Consider the following 23768-nt stretch of genomic DNA (forward strand, 5'->3'; position numbering starts at 1 on the left):
CCACGACTCCGACAATTGCAGTTTGATGTTGATTACGATCCATCTACACAAAATAATGCCACACAAATATATGATCACTACAAAAAGATGCAGATTTTCATAAGATCACATAAAGTTACCATGACTAAGAGTGCATACATACATATCAAGCTAATTATAATTGAAAGTACCACTTAAAATGAAAGCATGAAAAATGAAAGCATTGAAAGTTCAAAAATGAAAAAATCGGTCCTATCACTTCAATTTCTAAGGCTAAAAATTGGACTAAGCTTGTCCATTAAGCGGCCTTAGTTAAAGAAGAAAACGCAAAAAAACTGCTTTTGCTATTGTTGTATGGATAATGCTAATATTGGCATTTACAATACAATTAAATAATGTTATACCAAATTTTTATTTAGTTTATATATTCAAATGTGACTTGAATAAAAATAGAATGTAAAGGGCCACCATAGTCGACTGAAGATGGCTGCTTCAAGCCTATATTTTATTTCTGCCAAATTTTTTTTGTGTTCAGATTTTCTTTGCCATTTATAATATACGGGGTCGCGAATTGCGATACATTTTTCTCTACTTGTAAGCCCATTAACCAGTACACTATGAGAAGTTTCATGACTGAAATTAAATTTTGCCTGGTTTAGTTCATTGGTTTTTAATTTTTTTTAAAAAAAAACTGAACTTTTGGAAGAACAATTCCTAAATGTTTTACGTATGCTTAAATAGTAAGGAAGAAATAAATGACAAAAAGCAGGTTATTTACAACAGCTCATAAGGAAGAAAGACATCATGAGGGGCAAAAATCTTCTAAACAAGACCCCAAACACAAGAGATGAGCTCCTCTTAATTGATAGAGAAATCAGCAAGAAATTTGCACAAAACGACAGTATCCAAAATGCTTGAAAGATAAATGTTAAAAACAACAATGGGATCACAACAAGGATTAAGATTTGCTAATGCTAGGTTGGGAAAATGAAACAGGGGGAGGATGGAAAATTCTCAATCTAGTGGCCAAAATTCATAATAACTTCATGTTTTTAAGGCAGAGCCATTAGACTAAAAGTTATTCCTTCCTTTCTTCCAATCAAGATGGTTAAATTAGATTCAAATGGGAGAAAATTTTGCTTCTCAGATCATTTGAGAAAGTAGGGGACTGTCACAAATATCTTTATTAGACAGTGCCATGCATATTGGCTTGTTGCACGGAAAGGAGATACTGTTAAACAAACAGACCCTATATGTAGTATTTAAAAAAAATCAGTAAAATAGAAAATTAAAGAAAAAGTTAAAAAATTATCAACTTTTTAAGTTTTGAACTAAACAATAAAACTGGTTATGGCAGAGATCTTCTAGAAGTCATTTTAACATTGAATTTTCTAAGGAAATTTGGATTGAACTGAAAGTCTTATTGGTATTTTTGATTGGTTTGTTTCTCAAGCATAAACTTTATATATATGAGTTGCTAACAATTTTTAATATTCAAGAAATAAAAGATCAAATCTCAAGCATAAAGTCTCTCTATTTGACATTTTTAAACAAAAACTTAACAGTAAGGATAATCACCTCAACACTTCCTTTTAATCCATTAACTCAATGCTAAAACTAAACCATGGAATCAATTATAATGCAAAGGAATAAAAGCATTAACAATTTACTCCAGTAAAGAAGACCCACGGCATTCAGAACTACAACAACATCTATATACCCTGAATTTCTTTTATCGTTGCAACTAGAAGGGGAGGAATAAGTTGAATACAGATCACACAATGGTCTTGTAATTGCTGAAAAAGTTGGGTGCTCAATAGCCCTGCAAAAATTAGAGGAACATCATTGTACTCAGAAACTACTTAAAAATTAGAGGAACTGGAAATGCTCTTAGTCCACTTCAGCTCAACATCTACTGTCTCCATGAAAAAAAAAGGATTATTTAACCACTGGTGAAGCTAAAATCTCCACATGGGACGCTACTAATCTGCTATCCTATATGAAAGCTCAAAAACGCCCCAAGCAAGTTAACAGACATCCATGAATGCCTAATAAAATCGACAATGGAAACACAATACAACAATAGTAAGAATAGTTATGGGGTTTCTAAAATCCACAATGATGATAATCATTAACTATACAAAAAGAAGTGAACATTAGAGTATTAAGCTTAATTCGTTTAAGAAATTCAGCAACCCTAAAATTACACAACAAAATGCGATAAAATAAAGTTAAAATTCCAACTAAGGAATAAACAAATAAAAAAACGATAAGAGATAAGAAATGAATCGGGTCAATCGCATCTACTAACTGAAGCTTTGAAGGTAGAAATGTTAGAGATTTTTATACAGAAAATAGCAAGAAAATTAAAAGGGAAAGCTTCCCTGTAGTGAAGAATTGGGGGTCGAGTGGTGTAGGGAAGAAGAGGATGAGTTTTCATCCTTCTTCCGATTTCTGGAAAATCCAGCAAAAAACCACCAATTTCATAAAAAACTTGAAGCTTTTGGGTGACTCACCGACAGATCTATGGAGCAGAAAGATGGAGAAGGAAGATGCTGAGAGACAGAGATGGCAAGGCAGAGATGAGGAGAGGCGGAAGCTTTGAGGAATGGAAAATGTCTGCTGCTTAGAAGAGAACAGAAAATGTCTGCTTAGAGAAGAATGGAAAATGTCTTACCAATTTTGAAGCCGTAAGACAATTTCCAGAGGAATGGGCTTGATTTTACCGTGTTTTGGAAAATGGTTTCCTAAAGGAATTCATTTTCCCCCAAACAAACACCGGAAATGATCGTAAAATATTTTCCGGAAACCATTTTACAGCAAACAAACGCACCCTTGGTTTTCTCGGTGTTTCTAAGGTTTTGCTGGGTTTTACTTGGTTTTTGAGTGCGCTTTTAGGGATTATTGTTTTCGTCAGGCTTTTGAAGGCCGGTGGATAATGGGTTGGCAAATATCAACATTATGGACGATGTGAAAGAGCCTTTGGTGTTCGCAGGTACCGACATTGCTACAGGTCAGTTATATGATTTGTGTTTCGTTGGGCGAGTTCTTACAGATAGCGTGGTTAATTTTCCTTCTTTAAAAAAATACATTGGCTGATTTATGGCATCCGTTGAGGGGCGTGGCTATTTCAGAATTGGAGGGTAAGAGGATATTATTTAAGTTTTACAGTGAAAGCAGTTTAAATGAGTCATGGAGGGCATGCCCTGGTTTTTTTAACCGACCTCTCATTATTCTCTATAGATTAATAGAGGGTGAGGATCCAATCACAATGCCTCTTCGGGAAACGGTGTTTTGGGTGCAAGTTCATAATCTTCTAATTGGAGTTGTTACCGAGGGAATGGCTAGACAATTTGGGGATTTTATTGGTAAATTCTTGGAATATGATACATCAACGGTACTCAGAGGAATAATTAGAGTATTAATGGATATTCGTTCCCGCTTAAAATGAAGAAGCGGATTGATATTGGTCAGAGTAAATCTTTTTATGTTTTTTTCTAGTATGAAAGATTGTCATTGTTTTGTTTTTTCTGTGGTCGGCTAGGGCATGATGAAAATTTTTACCAAGTCCGACTAACGCTGGGGAACCAGCAAGTGGAATTTGGGTGGGACCTGTCGCTCAGGGCTTCACCGAGAAGGGGAGGTCAACTGAAGAGTAAATGGCTACGAGAGGAACAAGATTTTGATTGGTGGTCCAACATGGAGATTGATGGGAAAAAACAGAAAGGAAGTTTGGCGCGTATATGACAAATAACTGTGATCGCTTAGGAGGGGAGGACAGCTGAGACGTTTTGTAAGGCAGAACCAAAATAGGATGGATGTAAAGGCCTTCGAAACTATGGAGGAGGTGGAGAGAACTGAGAATGGCTTTGAGATGGAGCAGATACCGATGGATTTGGTTGATGAAAAAAAGAGGCAGATAGTTAATTTCGAAATGGAAAATTTCGGGCATAACAAAGGAGTGTTGGAGATTGGGTTGGAAAATAATGTATCGGCGACCAATTTTACATTGGTTGACCAGGCGCAATGAAAATCCTTAGTTGGTGGTTTGGGGCAACCACGAATAGTTAAACATCTCAAAAACAAAGTGAGACACATTCAGCCCCAAATATTGTTTCTTATGGAAACAAAAGTTAACAATAGAAGGATGGAGAAAATAAGGAGGCAATGTGGTTTTCCGAACGGCATTGAGGTTGATGCGGTGGGAACAAGGGGAGGTTTATCGCTAGGATGGAGGGAGGGGCTCAATGTAACATTAAAGAGCTTCTCAAAATCACATATTGACGTAAAGGTTGAAGAGGAGAACGTACTGGGAGTATGGAGATTCACAGGATTTTTTGAGGCAACAGTTGAGCACGAGAGGAAGGAGTCGTAGGAGCTGCTTAGGACGCTACAGAATGGGAACAATAAACCTTGGTTGGTCGCTGGTGATTTTAATGAGATTCTCTTTTCGTTTGAAAAACAATGAGGTAGAGTTCGAGAGGAAAGACAAATAGCTGCATTTAGAGCAATACTAGAGGATTGTGGTTTGTCAGATCTGGGGTTATCTGGCCAGTGGTATACATGGGAAAGGGGTAGGCTTGCTAGCAACAATATTAGGGAAAGGCTCGATAGGGGGTTGCCAATGCGGAATGATGGGATTGGTTTCCCGATTTTTCTGTATGCCATTTACAGCATAGTTTTTCATATCATTGCCCGTTAGTTGTGAACACAGGTGAGGATAGTGAGATGCAAGGTAAGAGGCGACATGGGAGATTTTGATTTAATGCTGATTGGATTCTAGATCCAGGTTTTGAGGAGCAAGTCCAGCGTAATTGGACCTCTAATACTCAGGATGTGTTGGTGAAACTAAATGAGATAGGTTTGGGAGTTAAATGTTGGGCACAAAAGGAGAAAAGATTAAGGGGACGAAGAATAGAAGAACTAAACGTCAGACTATTTGATTTGGGGAATGGTGGAATTTGTGATGCAGTCTTGGAGGAAATGACTGAAATAAAACTTCATTTGAATCTTGAGGCCGACAAGGAAGAGTTGTTTTGGGAACAAAGAGCAAGAACTAATTGGCTTCGGATGGGAGACAGAAATACGGTATTTTTTCACAGAAGTGCAACTGGTCGTAAGAAGAAAAATATGGTGAAGAAACTTGAAAGTGATGATGGAAACGTGGTTACCGATTTTGATGGGATATCTAAAATAGCTACGGATTACTTCAATGAGCTATTTTCTTCTAAAGAATCTGGTGATTGTGAGAGATTATTTGCGTCATTCTCACCATGTATTTCGGAGGAACTTAATAAAGAATTGATGGCAGAATTTAAAGAGTAAGAGGTTGTGGTGGTGATGAAGTTTATAGCTCCGCTTAAGGCGTCAGGTAAGGACGGATATCCTACGCTTTTTTATAAAAAAATATTGGCATATCATTGGGGAGGATGTGACTAGGTACTGTTTAGATGTTCTACATGGCCGGAGGAATATGGAGGAGATTAACAGAACATGTATTGTTCTTATTCCTAAGGTCAATTCACCGAAAGTGATGAGCCAATTTCGACCTATAAGCTTATGCAATGTGCTTTATAAAATTATTTCAAAAGTTCTTGTCAACCGCTTCCGCAAGGTTCTAAGTTGGTGTATCGAAGATAATCAAGGAGCATTCATAGTAGGAAGACAAATTACGAACAATATATTTGTGGCATATGAAATTCTGCACTCATTCAAAAAGAGAAGAGGGTCCTCGAAAAAGGGCTTTGCTTTAAAGCTTGATATGAGCAAAGCCTATGATAAAATAGAGTGGGGATTCTTAGATAACATGATGCGTCAGCTAGGGTTTTGTGAAGATTGGATTATGCTTATTATGAGGCATATTTCTAGTATCTCGTATTCAGTTGTGCTGAATGAAAGAATTGAGGAGGAACTTAGGCCTCAAAGAGGTCCGAGACAAGGAGGTCCACTCAGCCCGTATTTGTTCCTTATTTGTACGGAAGGTTTTCACAACTAATCGCGTTAGCTAAAAGGGAAGGAAGGCTTGTTGGAACTAAGATAGGAAGGGGTAATGTTACAGTCTCACACTTGTTTTTTGCAGATGATAGCATCCGTTTTAGTGATGCTTCGGTTGAAGGAGTAAGTAATATGAAGGTTGTCATCAATGAATATGAAAGGATGTCAGGTCAGTTGGTGAACTTTGATAAGTCCCTAATTTATTTCAGCAATAATGTAGATTTGGAGACACAGGCACAGGTGGGAGGAGTTTTGGGTGTGAGAATATCTAATAATCCGAAAAGATATTTGGGGCTGTCGACTATGGTTGGGAGATGAAAAAAATGCATTTGTGCATATCAAAGAACGCTTTATAAGCGTACTGAGCGGGGAGGGGGGAAAGAAGTATTTTTGAAATTTATTTTACAAGCCATCTCGATTTATGCAATGCAGTGTTTTAAACTTTCAACCTCGTTCTGTCGAGAATTAGAGTCTTATGAGTAAATTCTGGTGGAGGAACCCCAAAACCAATAAAGGCATACATTAGTGCAAGTGGAGTGATTTGTGTATCCCCAAAACGAAGGGAGGTCTCGATTTTAAGGATTTAGAAAATTTTAATCTAGCCATGTTAGCGAAGAGGGTTGGAAAATCATTATGCAACCTCAATGTCTATTTGCTCGAGTCATGAAAGCAAAATATTTTCCAATAGGGGATTTTATGAGTGCTGGGTTAGGATCTTATCCTTCGTTTACCTGACGAAGTATATGGAGTGCTAGACAAATCCTAGAGGAGGGTATGAGGTAGAGAGTTGGGAATGAATCAATTAACATTTGGAACGATAGCTGAATGCCGGGACTAGGAAGTGGAAGAGTGTAATGTCAAAACATAGATATTAGATATACAAATGTCTCTGATTTAATTGATAGGGATACCAATACCTGGAAGCAAGACGTTATCAGATTCTTATTTGGGGAGGAGCAGTTAAGGAGTATTCTTTCAATCCCTTTAATGAGCAGTCAACCTTATGATCAGCTAATTTGGCGAGGAGATAATACAGGGCAGTACACAGTCAAAAGTGGCTAAAATGGATCAATACAAGCGGAAGTTATAGATTACATACTGACAGTCCTACCACTTTCTATACAAAGCTGTGGGGACTTAATATACCGAGCAAAATTTGTATCCTTATGTGGCGAATAGCCAATGATTTTTTGCCCACGTTATACAACCTAAGACTGTGGAAATTGGAAACTAATTCATTATGCCTGGTGTGTCAAACTGAGGAGGAAACAGTGAGCCATCTGTTTCGGGATTGTTCTTTCGCACAACAGGTTTTGCGAAGGTTAGGAGTGCCAGACGTAACATGTAATAGAAAACCTAATTGGAAATAGTGGTTAGCAAAAGCAGTTGAAAGCCAGAATGCAGAAAGTAATATGATTAGATTGATCAGTTACTGGGCTATATGGTATAACAGTAACAAGCTTTATCATGAAGGAATCAAAGAACAAGTTCATGGGTTAGTAGCGTTTATCGATACCTATCATACAGAAATTAATGTTATGGGACAAATATCAAAAAATGCGAATGGTGTGGTGGAAGTTTCTTGGAAACCTCCAACAGGTGACATTATTAAAAATAATTATGACGCATCATTCGACCAGGGCACGGGAAAATCAGTTTCCGGAATATTAGCACAAAATAGAGAAGGTCTTGTAATGGCTGCTTGTATCTTTCCTTGGGAGAACATTCCAGATTCAATGATGGCGGAGGCAAGGGCGTGTCTGCAAGCAGTTACCATCGCGAAGGAAATGGGATTTCAGGACATTCTTGTGCAGGGTGATGCGTTGACCATAATCCGCAAACTAAACTCTGCTGAGGATGATAAGTTGAGCATTAGTAGCCTGATTAAAGAAATCAAATGGAGAGGTCATAGATTCAAAAGGTTACGTTTTGAGTATGTACCTCGAGAGGCCAACAAAGTGGCTCATGGAATGGCGCTAGAAGGAAGACAACATGAAAACCCCCAATACTAGATTGAGGAAGCTCCGCTCGCGGTGGTTGGATTGATTGACCACGATAGAGGCAGAATAAGCTAACGGTGTTGAAATGGCAAAGTCGAGTCCGGACATTGTGATAGTGGGTGGGTCCGAAGAACTTGTAATTTTAACGGAGACTGAGATTTTGAAGGTTGATTTTTGTGGGAAGCTTGGTCTCGCAATCGACTAGTACCGATGGGTGTTCTTCATGCAAAAGGAGAGTAAAGGTTTTCAGGCCTAATTTTTTAGTTTCTCTGTCGTTTTATGTTCTGAGATTATTTTAGTGTTTCTATTTTATTTTACATTAATTAGTTTTCTTGAAAGTACTGTTTAGGTAGCCAGCTGTTGGTGTATAGTTGTTAGCATTTCTTTTCCTATGCCTGTAATTAAATCATATTTCCTCCCATCAATGCAGTATCGGCTGATTAGTATTAAAAAAAAATTATAGTAATTTCCATAAAAGGATTTTACAAACCGTTAGAAATTGAAGCAGATGGTAATGTTGGTACACAACGTCAAAGAAAAAATAAAACATTTATTACTTTCTTCTACTTGGTAGATGGAGTGGAGATCTTGGTCAAGGCATATATATATACCACAAGAAAGAAATGATAATGTTCTTAAATTAATTTCAACATTAGTTCACAGTTTTTCTTTTATTCAATTTAATCTTGATTTTAAATGTAATCTATTAATGTTATTGAATTTAGTTAATATTTTTATGACCTCTAATCATTAATGTTTTTGCATGTATTACATATGTGTAATTCAATTAACTTGGTTATTGTGATAGTTGTTTGGATACTTATAACATTTAAAAAACTTGGTTGACGAGAAGCAAATATTTTTTCAAGAAATGAGAGAAATAAATAAATATAACATTTATACCATTTGTTCATGGTATATTTTCATCATAAGTCCCTCTGCCCAAATCAATCTATATAATGGATTCACTTGTATTATTAATTTACATTATTAATCCTTTGTATTTTACATATGTCACAAATTAATCTTATTAATTAGTACTATTTTTAAAAGAAGGTTTAAGGGTGTAAAAAGCTCTCGCACTTTAAAAATAAAAACAATTAAAAAAAATTTCTCACTCAATTGGGTACCTAAACTGTCAAAATGCATCCAAAATGCCCTTTTAACGATCAAAGGGCTTCTTTAAAACATTTTGGTAGTTTAGGTACCCAATTGAGTCAAATGGTTTTTTTTATGCATTTTGACAGTTTAGATACGCAAAAAAAAAGAGGAAAAAAAAAAGAGCAATGACTTAATTTCTTTTAAAGTTTGGAGTTTTTTACACTCTTTAAGCCTTAAAAGAAATGAATTTCATCTATTTTTTACAATTATTTTAAAACTAATACAAAATGTTAGAATATTTGAAGTAAAAGTGTATGGAAATAAATAATGAAATTTAAATATATTAAAAATGTATTAAATATTAATATTAAAAAGTTTTTTAAAATCTTAATATTTTAAAATTTAATTATTTAAGGCAGAATATTTGATGCATTATTATCAGTACATAGGTTTCATGTATCATCAGTTAATAATAAGATGACACATTATCACTTATGTAAAACAAAAAATATTGAAGGGTTTAAAAATAAATATAAATAAATTTATCTTTTTAAAAAGTAAATATTAATTATCATCATTAAACATAAAAATAAAAAAAATCAAATACGAAATTTGAAATCCAAAACCTCAAAACCAAAATTTGAAACCAAAAAAATTAAACCTAAAACTTGAAAGAAAAATAACAAATATAATTAATACTTAATTATGTTTAATAAGTTAATATTATTTATTTTCAAGTCTTTCACGGTTTTTTTATTTTACATTGTATGATTTTATTATTAATTAATGGTGTAAAATTGTGGAAACCTAGATTATCACAGCAATTAAGATATTATTAAAGTTTTTCGTTCAATTTCGTAGTGTTCTCACTTTATTTCTCATTTAAATGCATTTCAAAAAGACTCAAAACACTAAATTTCATCTGCCATATCTAATGAATAAATATTTAACTGAAAAACCAAAAAAAAAAAAGCTCGGGTAAGACCAAAATTTAACAATATCATGTTATTAAAATAATATAATCATCAAAGCTGATATTAAATTATTACAATAACGAGAATTCATAAGACAAATGACATTGTAATTCATGAATAATCTGATGAATTGTTTTTTTTTTCTTTTAATTAATAGTTCCTATTCTCAACCAGCATGCGCACATCATTACACAGCAGTCTCCGATAGCCATTTAGCCATATAATTACCAATCGTGTTATAGACCCTCGGCACCTTTTCAAGTTCGACCTCCCAGCGCCGTTGTAGCAGCACCATAATCCTCCGAACCAGTGAGCAATCATGCCAGCCATCAGTTGCAGCACCTCATTGTTGTTGCTCTCGACTATCAACTGTCGATAAACTTTATCCAAACCAGCAAGAACCACCCACAACTCCAAGTGGAGAACCACCGCTATGCCAAGCTGCCTAGTAAACACAACAATCCGGCTTAAATGGCAATTGATTGTATCTTGAAGTAAATAGTTTATTACGTCTTGTTTCTTTTCGTTTGTAATGAGATTATTAAGATTTTGTTTTCATTGAAAATTTTATGATATTTTGTTATTTTTCATGTTAGATTCTAGTTATGAATGTGCTTTCTCTTTGGAGCTTGGATAAATTTCAACATTTTTGTAGTCAGAAATTGCATTAATAAGATTGAAGTTATTAGTTTATTGCATCTGGTTTTTCTTTTCATTATAATGAAATTAGTAGGATTCTATTTTCATTGAAAATTATATGAATTTTTTTTTTCTATGTTTCTAATTGACAATATACTTTCTTTTTAGATCTTGACATGTTTTAACATTTTTGCAGTTACAATTTGCCTTAAACAAGATTGAAATAATTACTTTTGTAATACTTCAGAGTTAATTGCATTTTGATAAATGGATATATTTTATATAACTTTTCAAAAATAGGACTAAATTAACTTTTTTTTAGAATTAATATTAAATTGGGACTAAATTTAATAGTGTCAGTATATTTAATGCGGACTCGTATTTGAGGTTCCGTTCGCGGTGAATCTGATGAAAATTTGATGAAGATAGTGACTATAGCACTGAATTTGAAAATGAGATTTGATTCAGAGCTATCCTTTCCACACAAAAATGGTGGAATTATCAAGGGAGCCATCCATTCCACACAATTAAACAGGTTTATACCCGATGAACTCAAAGCATAAAAGGATACACAATATTCCAAAACCAGGTATTAAATATAAGTTCCATAGAAGTTTGACCGCAAACTGACACTAATTTTTCAAAAAAAAATCTCGTACAATAATAGCTATTAACATTAATGTTGTCAAAACCCTTGAATATTAAATAATAAAATAAAATAAAATAAAATAAAAAAGCACCACAATCCACTCTCCAGCTCCAAACATCCTTTTAAGCAGCAACATGGTTCAAAGATGGATTGTAAGGAAGGAATTAAGCACCAATTGTCCGCCCACCGCCATCTCCATAGGACCCATCATCTTAATGGTGGTGATACGGTGAAAAGCTAAAATAATAATACGTCAATATCAAGTACACCATCCTACAATGATCCCCAACTCCCCCCACATAAACCAGACTTTGGAGTTCACTTGACACCGCACACAAAAAAAGCCAACTAAATGCAAAATGTAGATCACCATCAAAAGCAATTACAAAACTTAGAAGCACTTCCTGTGGACAATGGATGGACCGGATTCATCATACTCACCCTTGGAAATCCACATCTGTAAAGCAAGAACGTCAGTGTCAGACAACCATCACACGAAAGAAGTAAAGCCAAAAATACAAAAATATTTACCTGCTGGAAGGTGCTGAGTGATGCCAAGATAGATCCTCCAATCCAGACACTGTACTTTCTCTCTGGTGGCGCAACGACCTTAATCTTCATGCTGCTTGGAGCAAGTGCAGTGATCTCCTTGCTCATGCGGTCTGCAATACCAGGGAACATGGTTGAACCCCCACTGAGCACAATGTTACCGTAGAGATCCTTCCTGATATCCACATCACACTTCATGATAGAGTTGTAGGTAGTTTCATGGATTCCAGCAGCTTCCATCCCGATGAAAGATGGCTGGAAGAGGACTTCCGGGCAACGGAATCTCTCAGCTCCAATAGTAATGACTTGTCCGTCAGGCAACTCATAGTTCTTCTCAACAGATGAGCTGCTCTTCGCAGTCTCCAGTTCCTGCTCATAGTCCAGGGCAACATAAGCAAGCTTCTCCTTCATGTCACGGACAATTTCCCGTTCAGCAGTGGTGGTGAACATGTAACCTCTCTCGGTAAGAATCTTCATCAAGGCATCGGTTAGATCACGACCTGCAAGGTCAAGACGGAGGATGGCATGTGGAAGGGCATATCCTTCATAGATTGGCACGGTGTGAGAAACACCATCACCGGAATCCAGCACAATACCTATCCCAATAGAGAGAGAATCCAGTGTCAACATGATTCCAAAATACCATTAAAATGAGAAAAGCTCGTAGAAGTTTCGAGTCTAACAAACCTGTTGTACGACCACTGGCATACAAAGAGAGGACAGCCTGGATGGCAACATACATAGCAGGTACATTGAAGGTCTCAAACATGATCTGAGTCATCTTTTCTCTATTGGCCTTGGGGTTGAGAGGTGCCTCCGTGAGAAGCACAGGGTGCTCCTCAGGAGCAACACGGAGTTCATTGTAGAATGTATGATGCCAGATCTTTTCCATATCATCCCAGTTGCTCACAATACCATGCTCAATAGGATATTTCAAAGTAAGGATACCTCTTTTAGATTGTGCTTCATCTCCTACATAGGCATCCTTCTGACCCATCCCAACCATAACACCAGTGTGCCGGGGACGACCAACAATACTGGGAAAAACTGCCCTTGGAGCATCATCACCAGCAAAACCAGCCTGCATTACGGACAAAATTAGCTTAACCATAATATACTTTTCAGAAAGAAATAAGCAATAACCGAGATTTATAACTCAGGGTTAGAGGTGTTCATAGAAAGGGCCAGGTTTGTGTATGATATCATCATAATTCCTATGTGCACAAGCTTGGCTTAGTCCAAAATATGATCTTAAATTTTACTCAATTCCACCAATACTACTATTTTTTAAAATATAGTTTTCATTTAATATTTAGTATTTTTTGGTATTCTTCATACCGGTTTTATACTCCATGTTTGAGAATTGTAGTTAAATTATAATATTATATATTTAACTATCATATATATATATAGATTATATAATAGAAATGAGCTGAGCTGGTTTCAAGCTTTGAATGTAGAAGCCTGCGCTAGGCCCACTTAAAACGAATTTTTTTTTCGTCTAAGCCTAAAGGCCAGGAGTTAGGTTTGCTTTAGTCTAAACATTAACTAACCTTCACCATTCCAGTTCCATTATCACAGACGAGGGGTTGAATATCCTCACCGTCGGCCATCTTTTACAATACTGCAAACAAGAATCGAGGTAGTGAGTGCAGCAAAAAACACTTGTCAACGCGTATTATGTGCCCTTCAACTTATCTAGACAAGTTAAATTAAAGACATTTGACAAATCAATTGCTAGTTTCTCTAAATGGAAAAAGAAGAAGTAAAGAGCAGAAACACTTGGTCAACATTAATTTCTTCAAATACAGAAAATAGAACAGCCCAATGTCCTAGCTGTCTATGAAACAGCACAAACAACTATAGTAGTTAAAATCGTAGGCAACATTTATTTGTGAGAATCTAATCAAGCTACCGTATAATTCGATGAACAACAAATTGAACCAATTAGAAATAAAGATCGAGATTAGAGCTGTTAAAGCTCTTAAAACAAAAACTTTGAAAAGTATCGAATCTACACAATGAAAGCATTAATCAATACAAGTTGGTCGAAGATCAAGTTCAAAACAAAGAGAAACAATCAATTCTCGTTAGATCTATAAAGAAATAGCAAATGTAATGAAGTGGATCGAGCTAAGTAAAGATCCAGCTACAATAGGAGCAGATCGAGTTAAATCTAACACTCCGAAACGCTTTAGAAGCTTCTAGAACTGTAGATCTCAGTTGCATCATAACCAAAACATCAAACTCAAGCATCAAATACACAGATCTGCAGATTTTGAAGAAAAATAAAAGCAAAATAGAAGATTTACCTGAATAAATGAAAGAACGAAAGAGGAACTTCGGAGAAGGAGAGAGAGCGAAGTAGAAGAAGAAGCAAAAACGACGACGCTTTTTTTCCCCTTTACTCTCTTCTCTGTAGTTGTGGTGCAGCTGCTGGAGACGTAAATGCAGTGTGTAAGAGAAGAAAGAAAACCGGTATTTATCTATCTACAATTTCTTTTCCCCTTTTTTTTTTGGATAGGATATTTTTTTAATGTTTAAAAATAAAAAAAATTATTTATTTTAAAATAAATTTTGTTTAATAAATATATTTGAGATAATAACACATTTTCTACATATATTTTCTTAAAATGTTCAATTAGTTGCTTGAGTTATCAATATATATTTTATTATGATTTTTATAATTTCATAAAGCTGTGAATATAATTTTTGTACTTTCAAAATGTCTAAAATGTTATTTACTTTTTTTATTAATTATATTATATTTTTATTTTATTTAATTGCTCACATAATATTATATTATTTATATGAATTTAATAATTCAAAAAAAAATATGTATCGAATTTTCATTGACTGATAAACAATTCACAAACGATAACAGTAATGGTAAATTTAGATGGACGATTAGGGTTAAAATAACAGTAGCGGTGAGATTAGATAATGGAGTGATACTGTAACGTGAGACAAAAATAAATTAAACGAACTATATTTCACCCAATCACTCATCAAAACTCACACTAAATATCATAATAAAATATATATTAATAGATAAAATGCGACATTAAACGTTTTTAAATTTGATATCAAAATAGTAAAAACCCTCAAATTCATCAAAGCAATTAATTCATCAAATTAAAATATTGTTATAGTATAATAATATCATGTTGGAGCACTAAATTCGAAACAATATATATTTGAAAACTTTTTCGGAACAATATAATAAAAAAATAAATTAGTATGATAAACTTGAATCATTAATTAACTTATTTATGTCCCCAAAATTATTATTCTATAAAATTTTAAAGTTTTTAACTTTCTTTATATATGTTTAGAATTTTTTTAAAATATTTATAAATTTTTAAAAAATATAAATTTTGAAATTTTTATAAATATTCTAAATTTTAAAAATTATTTTGATTTTTTTTGCAATTTTTGTTGAAAGAGGGTCAATTTGTTTATTTTTAAAATTAACAGGGACCAAAAAAGTATTTACACAAATTTGTTATTCAAATTATTTGAAATATAAAATTCAACTCGATTTGAACTCGAAGCTCAAATTATTTATCCCAGTTGACTTGCATAACTCGATTTAATTAACTCAAAATTTAAACTTTTTAAAATCGAGTGAAATTTTGCTCACCTTTATACAATAAACTCTCTTTAAAATTTGGATAAGTTGTAACAATTTTATAGTCCAATAATAAAATCAAAGTTATTAGTTTATTACATCCCGTTTCCATTGAAAATGATATGATAATGTTAGATCTTAATTGACACTATACATTCTTTTTAGATATCGAAGAAGTTTTAATATTTTTGTAATAACAATTTCTATTAAAAAGTTGAAATAATTGGTTTTGTATCACGTCACTTCAAAGTTTACATCATTTTGATAAATGGATATATTTTGTATAAGTTTTTAAAAATTGGAATTGAATTATAAAATGTTTAAATGTTTTAATTTTTTTTTTTAGAATTAAAGTTAAACTTAATGTTATACGAAAATTAGCGGATGCTGATAAAAAAATAAATGTGTCTAATTAGATACTTATTTTTGTAATTTTTATAATTAAATAATAAAATAAACATAATTATAATATTTGAATTTAAAATATATAATAAATTTTAAATTTTAAACTAATTATAGAAAATTTGGATTTTATAACTCTCTTCCATTTTTGCTAGGGATGAGTATTCGATCAAGTCGAGTCGAATTGATTAAAAAAAGTTCGAGTTAGTTAAGTTGACAAATCTTATTTTAGCAACCGAATTCAATTTATTTTTTTTTTGAATTGAATCAAATCAAGTAAAAAATTTCGATTCAAGTCAAGTCGAGTTAACATATCTTATTATTTATATTATTTAATGTTGCTTTTACATGGACCGATTATTTAATTAGTAGACGAAGTATAATATTATTTAACTATCTTTTAACTTAATGAATAAATATTTATTTAAAAAACGTAGTTTTGTTTTTTTTTATTTTTAACTTTAGAAAAAATAAATATTTATCAAAACGACGTAATTTTAATATTTTTATTCGAATTTTCGAATAACTCGAATGGTATAATTCATATTCGAGTTAAACCAAAAAATTTATTTTTTCTTATTTGAGTTGATGCGAATAATTCAGATTAACTTAAACTATTTAATTAAAAATTTAAAAATTTTATTTAATTTTTTAAATCAAACCGAATTTTATTCAAACTTAATTTATTGTAAAAAACAATGATGGGAAACCAGTGGAGCTCACTCAGGATTTGGCGTTCCAATTAAAAATTAACCCATAAACCACTATTACATCAATCAGAGGATAGAAGTTTGGTGTTGGAAGTACAATTAATAGACAAGAACAAGCCAAGTACCCAACGAGAAAGGTCTAGCAACAACTATAGACAGCAGCAACAACATGAAAGAAAGCTAATGGAGCCCCAAGGCATGGCTGCCATGCGCTATCTGTTGGAACCCTTCACGATCGGAGACTATTTGCTAAAATCAAAGCTACGTGAAAGTTCTGTTTCCATCGTTTGGAAAGCTGAGACGAAATCAAGCGGTGAAGAAGTGGCAGTGAAGCAAGTTTTCCTTTCCAAGCTCAACAAACACCTCGCCAACTGTTTGGATTGCGAGCTTAATTTTCTCTCTTCTGTTAATCACCCTAACATCATTCGTCTTCTTCACGTTTTACAGGTTTGTTCCTTTTTTTGCCTTTCCCTCTTTTCTTTCTTCTCGTTTTTCGATTCCAACAGTTGGTTGTTTATGATTTTCCAGTCATTTCTGGAATACCCATTTGATATATTCTCTTTAATCCCACGGTTTGATGGATTAACTGATTCGATTTCTCTTTGTCAACTTGAAAATTTGGTTGTTTTGTAGCGATTACTGGGGACTGGGCAATTTATTAGTCAATTTCAATCCTTTTAATTTTTAAACATTTGTTATAATTATTTAAAAAAATTGTATAACCATGGTAATCCTAGCTCTAAACAAATGAAAAAGCTCATAAGTAATGCCGGTAATATTTAATAAGACCCTTATTCTAGTTTCTGGCAATGCTTCTCCACCAATTGGTTTGTGTTGGGATTTGATGTTATAACTTGCTTAATAGATAATACGTTAAAGTCAAATATCAAGTCCTGATTATTTAGAATACATTGTATATATGTTTTTTCTACTCTAATTTCCACATAAAAATGGGCTGATTTTTCTTTAATTTTCAGTCTGAAAGTTGTTTGTTCCTGGTCCTTGAGTTCTGTGCTGGAGGAAACCTAGCCTCTTACATTCGACGTTATGGAAGAGTTCAAGAGCAATTAGCTAGGAGATTCATGCAGCAACTAGGTAGCTATTTTTATTTTTATTTTTATCTGTCATAGCAAGGTTTCTTCATTTAAACATTATATCAGGAGAAGCCATTCGTTTCCTTTGCAGGAGCTGGTTTGGAAGTATTGCAGTCCCACCATATCGTTCACAGAGACCTGAAACCAGAGGTATGGAAAGCATTATCTTTATCATCGTTGCTGTACCTTGCCATTTTGCATTTGAAACCTTGCATTATAAGTTTTCTGGGATGCACCCTGATTTTGCAAGCAAGAGCTTTTATCGTATTATGATCGCATGGCACTATGTCTCTCTTGTTGCACCGCCTACATTGCAGTTTCCTGTCCTCTTGGTTTTTTTCTCTGCAAGTAGTGAGAGCTTCCTTCTTTTCCTAGGATAGCATGCTGTGGCTGGTTACTGACAAAGTAAAGAACAATTAAGCCAACATATCCTAAATCCCCATAGGATGTTATGAGGTAAACCTATGGAGTTAGCCAGGGAAACCTCATATAATAAGTGACCCTAATTTGGTGCCAGAATTGACTTTAACGTTGAAGGAACTTGATATGTTGGTGTATTCACAACCCCAAAGAATACTAGAAGTTTAGAACTCAGTTTTAACTTTTTGTAATTCATCAATAAATGCAAGTCATGGTTTGCATCTACGTTTGCCATATGACATGTGATTTCAGAGTAAAGTTTTCAGATTAATAGTTCCTTTAATTCAGTTAACCATGGTGCTTTTGTTGGAGTAGAACATTCTACTTTCGGGCTCCAAGGATGATTTGGTGCTGAAGATAGCGGATTTTGGTCTTTCAAGGTAAATATCATTTTAGGGGGCTTACAGGATGGGGTAAGTTTGGATGGTATTTTGGCTCTAGTACTTGTGCCGCAAAACTGAGAAGAATGATCCCTAACAAAATTGTTACAGAAGGTTTAGTGGAATTTTTTTTTCTTTTGTTTTCCTCTTTAATTGCTTCCCCACTTTTATATTGGAGGTAGAAGTCTAGATCCAGGCAATTATGCTCAGACGGTATGCGGGTCTCCTTTGTATATGGCGCCAGAAGTTCTACAATTTCAAAGTTACAATGAGAAGGTAATGACATCTTTTCTTCTTTGATGAACACTTTTCCCTATCTATTTCTCTTATTCTCTGTTTCAAAAATTGTGAAAAGGAACATACTGAAATTTAGGGCTTAGCCACAGGTTGACATGTGGAGCCTTGGTGCAATTCTTTTCGAGCTTCTTAATGGTCACCCGCCTTTCCGAGGTAGAACTAATGTCCAGGTAAGAGTTTTGACCTAACAAATTCTTCAACTTGCGTTAATGTTTTTAATGTTTCCTAAAAATTCTATTGACCTCAGCTGCTGCAGAATATTAAGTCGTCCACATGCCTTCCGTTTTCTAAGCTCATTCTTCCTCGATTACATCCCGACTGTGTCGACATGTGTTCAAGACTCCTTTCTGTGAATCCAGGTCTAGCATTACTATTAAGCATTAACTTCATACATTCCTGACCCCTGAAGGTATTTTCTCTTAAATCAACTTGGATTTTTGCATGGTTGCAGTTGACCGCCTGTCATTTCAAGAATTCTATCAACATAGATTTTTGAGAAAAAAGGGAATGGGAAAACAAAACAAATAATCATCTCCTGTTCTTGAGAGTTTGAATTCATCCCGAGATAGAAATTGATAAGGCATCTTCATACACTTTAAGTTTCCGATATTTACTTCTCTATTAATTTTATGGGTCATTGTAGAATATGCTCATTACATCACCCTGGAACCGGACATGAAAATACTGAAAACAGTCTCAAATTATAAACCATGTTTGTGGCATCGCATTCTGTATTGACAACATAAATGAACTTGTATATACATAATCCAGTAACCTGTTTTTGTGCTTGATAATGATTCTCTTTATACTCTTTATTTTGAATAATTGGACATCATATTGAAGTTGAATTCATCTTTCCTTTGTGCATTACAATGAAAGAACAATTCTTGCTCGTATATTGTAGTCACAATGTTGAGAATTTAATCCTTGTGAAATTTGTTTTCTTCTCCTAATTTTTTGTGGATGCTAAAAGGGGTCCTTTTGAACTCTACACGGCCGCATTTTGGGGCTGACCCTTGAATTTCAGTTGTTGGAACAGTCAGTAGTTCCTTCAACACGATCTTAATGATAATCCAAAGTAACTTCTGTTGGTAATGCAAAGAAAATAATGCATGTTTGATTGCTGAGGATTTAGTGAAGATATTATTATAGTTTTTTTTTTTTGTATTTTTACTATTTTACTCTTCTGCTAATAGTATAAACAGGTGCTATCTTTTTTTATCTTTTTCATTTTAAAAAATTGATCTTACTGTGATTTCTCGAGAAAAGCAACATGAAAATGGAAAATGGAACTCAGATTGGTATTACTCTTCTCACGTATTTCATCTAAAATAAAACTCTATTTTCTCTCGTGTTTTCAAAAATCTCAGAATCACTTTGCATTAATGGAAGATTGTTGGTAATGCAAAGAAAATAATGCATGCATGTTTTTTACAACCCCAATACAAAAACCCATTTTACATGCAAACGGATCTGAAGTCACACCACACAAGAAAATTTTAGGCACAATCACAAAACCGACGAGAGAACCTTTTCTTTTTCACCTTAACAAAAAAAACCTGAAAGAAACATTTGAGATAGCAGTCCAATGAAACCTCAGTATATTATTTGCAAAGTAGAGATTATTATGAAAATGCAGCAGCATCTCAAACCCTGAAATCTGTTCACAGGTATAGTACAAGAATTGCAAAAATAACAAAAATTAAACTCCTCGAGTCCTTCCCAATTGCTGACTTCAATGACCAACCACGCAACTCATTCTTCAGGTGAATCTGAGCGGATAGCTGATATCAAAGCAACGATACGTATATCAGTATAATACTTGTTAAAGACCATATCGGAAAATTTCATTTTGGAAGGGGATTAAAAGAACCAGAGTAGGACGGGCATTAAGTAGTGAAGACAGATTGAAAATTGAGCAAAACTACAAGAACTATCACATGGCCGATGACGATAGTTGGATAAGCAACATAATAACGGTTCAATGTTTTTATCATAGGGATGTTGCTATACCTACAATTACTCCCTTGGTCCGGGAGGAATGTCGATTCTATGCTCACACTGATCAAACAGAGTAAGTGTAGCTATTACTAAACGAATTAATGGAATTTGACCAAATCGCAAAGTGTTTCTTGTAATTACCAGGATCAATAATATCTTGAAAAGAAAAGTAACAGAATGGGCAAAAGGACATATACAGAGACTGAGCAAATCATACAATCCAAACAGCAAAACAGAGACTGAGCAAATCATACAATCCAAACAACAAATAAAGGAGTTACATGATGCTGCATAGATACCTAGAAATCTACAGAAAATAAGAAATGCAACTTCGTCTGCATACCTTGAAAGGAATAAAGACAGTAGCAACATGGTAGGAAAACAATAAAGATAATTTGCAGGAACTGCAAAATGACAATGGGTTCATGCCAACTTCCAAAAAACAATAAAGATAATTTGCAGGAACTGCAAAATGACAATGGTTTCATGCCAACTTCCAAATAAACTTCCGAATCAGTACGTGTTCATTAAAGATTTAAGCTATCTAGATCACCTTAACCGTGATATCACTTTTCTGGTATCAAGTTGAATATCCCACGCACCAAACTAAAATTACTACAATTTCACCATATCATATCTATTCACTCCACCAAATAAGACAATTTCAAGGAGAGTAAGATTGTGTTACGTGTCATAGAGTAGACCAAAGTGCTGAACTACTAAGCTAGAGAGACAAATATTTGATCAGATCAAACAACGATTCAAAGGAGGCTCTAATTCGGTCTGAGCAACTTGTTTCAGCTGGCTAAGTCAGGTGAAACTCTACGTTACTTTACTCAAGCAAGCTCAACTGTGTGTCGGATACAGTATATATCTGACATACATAATTAAGTTTTCATGTATTTTGAGGATGTAAGTAATCATATCTGATATCCCCATATCCAACACATGTACTTCAAAAAAATAAAGCAACATAGAGCAAACCCCGTCCCCAGCACGCGAGATATAAGCAATATGCTGAAGGAATTTTAGGTCAAACCCCACAACAAACAAAGAATTTGGACGCCACAATGTCAAACCCTAAGCTATTTATTTTTAATCAATTATTGCATTACATTGAAGCAAGTTTCTAAAACATACTGAGTAAAAAAGAATCGAACAAGGGCCCCAAAAATTTCAAAGATTTTTTTAGTTTCATTTTAATTTCAATTTTGTGCCTTCTTTTTTCTCCCCGATTCTTTTCTTTTCTCCCTTCTGCTATAAAAACTAACAATCAGTCGATCATATGTCCAATATCAAAAAAAGATTCACAACCAAACCATGAATCAACTCCAGCATAACAGATCATATATAAAATTAATCCCAATTAGAAGGAACTAATCATCCAAGAATAACTAGGAAATTATATAAAAAAGTGAAAACCCAGATCAGATTATGAAAAAGGAGAAAAAGAGAAAGACGTACTGGGCTTTTCAGGCTTTCCATCAGTCCACTTGGAGATGGAGAAATGGACTTTCTCACGAGAAAGGGCTTCAGTCTTATAAGGTTCCTTCAAGCAGTTTCTGACGAGGTTGGCGCATATGTTGGAGTAGGTGATATATGTCATCCCCGCTGCACGCCAGAACGGCACCGCCGCGTTCGAAGTCATTTTCTTCGGTGGTTGTTGGTGGCCGCGAAATATACAGACTGTAGAAATATAGGAGAGAGATCTTCGTCGTCACTCTTTAGCAACAAATGGCCAATGAGGCATTTTATTTATTTATTTTATGTCTTCCGTTTTGGGCCCCTGGGCTCTGCTTCACTAGTTCTCCCTTTTGATCTTTGATTTTTAATTAATTCCAATTTTTTTATTCACACAATATTAATGCATTTTAAACTTTTTATAATATAAAAAATTAATATAAAATCTCAGAAATATATTTAACCCTTTGTCACAATATATTTTTCTATGTATTTTAAGAAAAATATTTTTTTTATTTTCTTCCCAAATCTACTTGTAAAAAATATTTTATACATTTCTAGTATTATTCATAAGCAGTACTTCTTGAATAAAAATATTCTTAAATAAGGTGTTTTTTAAGAGAAAAAGTATTTTTCTTAAGTCAAAAATTAATTTAAAAATATTTTTTCACAAGTTGAATATTTTACTATATGCTTAATATGCACACCCACGAAATGGTTGGGTGGAAAAAAGAATTTTGCTAAGATACATTTTTATCTTCAAAGAAAATAAATTAGATATGAGAGAATTTAGTTTTAGAAAAATATAGCAAATTTATTTTCTTTTAAAAATACTATAAATCGATTTTCGTTTTAGGAAGTATTATTTATTATTTTTTAATAGTATAATTTAAGTTTTTTTTAAATATTAAATGATAAAAAATGTCATATTCACTCAAATATATATATAAAAATCGTTAATGAAAGATTTTGTCAATTATTTTATGATATTACTGTTACTTAATCAATTCATCTAATAATAAAAACTTAAATGATCTTATTTTTAATATGAATAAATAAAAATAATAAGTTCAGTTGGAACCTCATGGTATAACCAAAATTTTGTAAATCTCATTCATAATTATTTTCTAAAAATTATTATTTTTATTATTTTAGTAAATAATTTATTTAAAATTTAATTAACTTAAAGGGAAATTATTTGGTATACTTTCAGTGAAGTTTTTAGATTCCACAAATAAAGTCAGAGAGAATTGATAATTATTTTATAATAATATAGTAAAATATTAAAAAATATATATTTTAAAATTACTTGTGAAATAAAAAATAAGCTACCAATATACCCAATACTCACTTAATATTTAATGATGAATATGCATTGAGTTACAAATTAAATAAGCAAGTAAAATAGGCTAAAAATATACCCATTGTCTATTGGGCCTGGTGGACTAAATCAATCAAGGCTGGGCTTGTGGTTGATTAGCCTATAA

At 33.5% G+C, this 23768-nt stretch overlaps 4 protein-coding genes and 1 long non-coding RNA gene across 7 annotated transcripts; 2 read left to right on the forward strand and 3 right to left on the reverse strand.

Moving 5' to 3' along the window:
* Window positions 1–1495: 1495 nt before the first annotated feature.
* On the reverse strand, window positions 1496–4250 carry LOC121209677 (uncharacterized). Its single transcript, XR_005904766.1, has 2 exons — window positions 2496–4250; window positions 1496–1801 (listed from the first exon to the last, which is right to left on the reverse strand). It is a non-coding gene; the product is annotated as an uncharacterized lncRNA (long non-coding RNA).
* A 126-nt stretch (window positions 4251–4376) lies between these two features.
* Window positions 4377–5304, forward strand: LOC121209851 (uncharacterized). Its single transcript, XM_041081608.1, has 3 exons — window positions 4377–4395; window positions 4515–4676; window positions 4769–5304. Exons 1-3 carry the CDS (start codon window positions 4377–4379, stop codon window positions 5302–5304), a joined length of 717 nt encoding a protein of 238 aa, XP_040937542.1.
* A 5960-nt stretch (window positions 5305–11264) lies between these two features.
* On the reverse strand, window positions 11265–14388 carry LOC107899487 (actin-7). 2 transcript variants are annotated; one of them, XM_016825216.2, is made up of 5 exons: window positions 14198–14388; window positions 13439–13509; window positions 12573–12966; window positions 11868–12481; window positions 11265–11793 (listed from the first exon to the last, which is right to left on the reverse strand). In XM_016825216.2, the coding sequence occupies exons 2-5, from the start codon at window positions 13496–13498 to the stop codon at window positions 11728–11730; spliced, it is 1134 nt and encodes a 377-aa protein (XP_016680705.1). In that variant the 5' UTR covers window positions 13499–13509; window positions 14198–14388; the 3' UTR covers window positions 11265–11727. The 2 variants fall into 2 exon arrangements, with proteins under 2 accessions (XP_016680705.1, XP_040936680.1); XM_041080746.1 differs by lacking the exon at window positions 13439–13509.
* Window positions 14389–16686: 2298 nt separating this feature from the next.
* LOC107899470 (serine/threonine-protein kinase ATG1t) lies at window positions 16687–19608 on the forward strand. Of its 2 annotated transcripts, none has more exons than XM_041080747.1 (8): window positions 16687–17075; window positions 17606–17723; window positions 17814–17872; window positions 18458–18522; window positions 18705–18798; window positions 18909–18989; window positions 19076–19178; window positions 19271–19608. In XM_041080747.1, the coding sequence occupies exons 1-8, from the start codon at window positions 16812–16814 to the stop codon at window positions 19345–19347; spliced, it is 861 nt and encodes a 286-aa protein (XP_040936681.1). In that variant the 5' UTR covers window positions 16687–16811; the 3' UTR covers window positions 19348–19608. The 2 variants fall into 2 exon arrangements, with proteins under 2 accessions (XP_040936681.1, XP_016680680.1); XM_016825191.2 differs by having other exon boundaries at window positions 16691–17075; window positions 19067–19178.
* A 789-nt stretch (window positions 19609–20397) lies between these two features.
* On the reverse strand, window positions 20398–22564 carry LOC107899450 (ATP synthase subunit epsilon, mitochondrial). Its single transcript, XM_016825178.2, has 2 exons — window positions 22285–22564; window positions 20398–20603 (listed from the first exon to the last, which is right to left on the reverse strand). Exons 1-2 carry the CDS (start codon window positions 22466–22468, stop codon window positions 20575–20577), a joined length of 213 nt encoding a protein of 70 aa, XP_016680667.1. The 5' UTR covers window positions 22469–22564; the 3' UTR covers window positions 20398–20574.
* Window positions 22565–23768: the final 1204 nt, after the last annotated feature.

Source organism: Gossypium hirsutum, chromosome A11 (assembly GCF_007990345.1).
Source record: "Gossypium hirsutum isolate 1008001.06 chromosome A11, Gossypium_hirsutum_v2.1, whole genome shotgun sequence".
Taxonomy (NCBI): domain Eukaryota; kingdom Viridiplantae; phylum Streptophyta; class Magnoliopsida; order Malvales; family Malvaceae; genus Gossypium; species Gossypium hirsutum.